The 3494-nt window shown below is 38.1% G+C and overlaps 1 protein-coding gene across 1 annotated transcript; it reads left to right on the top strand.

Annotated features, from left to right (window-relative positions):
• Nucleotides 1–690: 690 nt before the first annotated feature.
• On the top strand, nucleotides 691–2273 carry nansa (N-acetylneuraminic acid synthase a; the record flags this gene model as incomplete). Its single annotated transcript, XM_035659470.1, is given in 2 exon segments — nucleotides 691–957; nucleotides 1151–2273. Coding segments are annotated over 2 exon segments (477 nt in total), but the record flags the coding sequence as incomplete, so codon positions are not given.
• Nucleotides 2274–3494: the final 1221 nt, after the last annotated feature.

Raw genomic sequence — 3494 nt, 5'->3', positions numbered from 1 at the left:
TGGTTTTTAGCATGTACAACATATTCCCTCCTGCCCCTACTACACTTTTACAATGATTAAGGTTAACTTTTTTGTGTCTTAGATACTACACACATTAGATTTCCCATTAAAGGAACCTCTACAGTATATTTCAGGATAAACAAAATGGAAGAAGGATGGATTGAGTGAGTTCAAGAGTTCTGTTAGGCAGATTTTATTACGCTTGGACAAAGCCAGCTTGCTGTTTCCAGATTCTAATACTATACTATGCGCTAACCAGTTGCTGGTGGTTCATTTATTTTAACTTCATAAAGATTTTAGTAACGTCATAATAAAAGAATGCATAATTTAATTTTATATATATATATTATATATATATATATATTAGTGTAATGACAAAACTATCACGACAAAAACTAATATTGCTTTAATTTTGTTAACACAATACATTAAAAGAAGAGTGTGCAGGACACTTTCACAGCAGTTTATGTCCCTAATGTCCCAACTTAAAGTAATCAGTTTGTGTGAACTGGGTAGGTAGAATTTTGTTACCGTTGGACAGAGCCAGCCAGTCTTTATGCTAAGCTACAAACATGAGAACAATATAAATTTCCTCATGTAACTCCCGACAAGAAAGCAAATAAGCCTATTTTCCCCGAAAATGTCAAACTACTCTCTAAGTGTAACGTCTTACCCACTTGTCAACAACAGGAATACCAGAAGGAATTTCCAGATATTCCCATTGGGTATTCCGGCCACGAGTCTGGGATCAGTATTTCAGTTGCTGCCGTAGCTCTGGGGGCAAAGGTCATCGAGCGTCATATAACCTTGGACAAGACATGGAAAGGAAGTGACCACGCCGCCTCGCTGGAGCCCTCCGAGCTGACCGAGCTGGTTCGTTCCATCCGACTGGTGGAGAGGGCGATGGGGAGCGGCCTCAAGAAGATGTTAGCTTGTGAGAAGCCATGCCATGATAAAGTGAGTTGTTTAGATTAGCTTATTAATTGATTTGTTAGGGACAGTGCATGTTAATAAACATTGCTGCATATATGCCAGAATTAACTGTAGTCCCTGACCAGGTGTAATATCGGTTGATATCCAAAATAAATGATAAATAATATTACAATTTGTAATTTAACTAATGTCCCTCTCCTCTTGCTGTCTAATCCAGCTGGGTAAGTCAGTGGTGGCCAAAGTCAAGATCCCCAGAGGAACTGTCCTGACTCTGGACATGTTGACAGTGAAGGTGGCCGAGCCCATGGGCGTCGTGGCCGAGGACATCTTCCAGCTGGTCGGTAAGAGCGTGACGGAGGACGTGGAGCAGGACGAGAGCGTCGCGCCAGAAGTAGTGGACAGCTACGGCAAGAAAGCCAAGTGCTGAGGGTGGCACAGAGTTTAGAAATGGGTAATAAAAAGGCACTTAATTTGAGAGGAGACGAGATCGATTCCTCTGGGGGTTTTTGGGAAGGAGCTCAGTATGACACAGGCACGCGTGTCATGGTAATTTTGTTTGGTGCTGCTCAGATATCTGAAGTTATGGACGATCAGTAACTTGTATAATTGGACAGGGCATTGATGTTATAGTTTCAAAGCTCAAAGGGAAAGCTCAAATAACTCATTCGACCCCTTTGTTTTTCTTTGCCAAAGACTTTTTAATTTTCTAAAAGTCGCCTTAATGTAACTCACTAAACTTTCGGCAATCAGGCTCTTTCATTAAACCCACTAATATCTCCCCAGAGGCTCAGTAGTAGTTTCAGCTCTATAGTCAGTACTAGTGCAGTGCTTTCTGAGGTGGCACAAAAGCCAGTTGTTACTGATAACTAAACATTGCACTATAGTTTTAGCCTGTACTTAAGAGATTGAATAAATACTGAGCACATGAAGCTGCTACTTGTCATCTCATCACACAACCTTGAGATCACAGAGCCTATTTGCCAAACAGTCAGTGTGCTCTTCTTGTACCATTGAGCTGTCAAGATTGTCAACTGGTGCCAGGATATTTAGTTTGCGGTGTAAGGCAGGGTTTGTGTTTGTAGTCAGTAAGTAAAGCTGCTGGAGCCAGATGCATAAAACTGTGCACACATTGTCCCACTCTCACAGTCAACCTTGTTTTTGTCATAAACCATACTCTTTCTGTCTTTGTTCTGGCACCAACAGCGTCTTCTAATTGTGCTCTCAGGATGAAGGATGATAACACATGTATAAATGTGGAAATCTCTTCAGACTGTTGAAATCTAAGAATTAAGATGTTCTGAAAAGATGAAACCTCCAAATAAAATATTCCTCAAATTCCCTCTTTGATGTTTTTCATCTTTTTGCAACAATATTTTGGTGTTTGGCTGGAGTTAAGCATGCAAGTCCTTATTGTCATCACAGGTTCTTTATATTGTAATATTGTAGTATAAAGTAATGTATACTGTATTATAACAGTGTAGGGTTTGCAAAGAGGTGTGTGCATTGTTTTAGGCCTAGAACGGTTTAGTTTTGATGGATCAGTTATCTGTGAGGGTATGAAGTGATATATGCTTTACCATCCACATTGAAAATACTTATGAAAATATATACTTGGAAGCAAATAAACAGTCTTTACATTACTTATTTCTGCTAGAATTCAACATTTTCTTTCCTTTCAAAGTGCATTAGACAGGCCCTGTGTTGCAGTTTACACATGAAACAGACGTCTTCCTTCTTTTATTGTTATGGTCAAAATCTGCACCTTTCATTTTTTTTCTATTAAAAATTTAAGAAAATATAATTCCCAAGGACTTTTCAGATCTTTTTTTTATTATTTAAAATATTATACACCACAGGCACTCCAATGGAAAAACACAACTTTTGTAATCTGATGTTCTGAAGTCAAATGAGTCCGCTGCAAATTTTCTATAAACACCATCTGCAGATTAGGGAACGTGTTTGTTATTGCAGGTGCTAAAGGTTACATGGATTATGTTGTCTCACTCAAAGCACACCGAGTGCCTTTAGATACAATGAACCAAAAGAGATTTAACATTTGTTAGTGCTTCAACTCTTAACGCTGCTCAGTTTAGAAACATAGTTAGAAAGAATGATAACAGAAAGATCCTTAAACATTTGGTGAATTAGTACTTCTCAAACACTAGAATCACAGAATGCTGCATGATAATGTCCCTCTGTGTGTTTCAGCTCCCTGCCAACAAAATATACATTTTGGTATGTTATTGAAAGATTTTTGGCAATTTGTTTCTGACTACAAAAAGAAGTAGTGTTGTACTTGAAACACTAGATGGGGCTGTTTCTCTATTGTCCTTTATCGTTAACACAAATTGAATTTACCCAAGCAACATTTCCAACCCATGGATGACTGTGACAAAATCCAGAATGGGAATTTTTGTGAGTCCATCCAGCCAGTATTAGTGACATTAATGTTAATTAATTATGTCCTATAATAATGTCCTAAACATGAAAAACTCTACATCTTGTTTGACAGACAATGATCAGATCACAGATCACAAACTATTTAATATTATTTAGTTTTT

Source organism: Morone saxatilis, unplaced genomic scaffold (genome assembly GCF_004916995.1).
Source record: "Morone saxatilis isolate NCDOM2014 unplaced genomic scaffold, NCSU_SB_2.0 Contig17, whole genome shotgun sequence".
Taxonomy (NCBI): Eukaryota; Metazoa; Chordata; class Actinopteri; family Moronidae; genus Morone; species Morone saxatilis.
The sequence above is the reverse complement of the archived record's forward strand: the minus strand, read 5'-3'. Positions and strand labels throughout refer to the sequence as shown.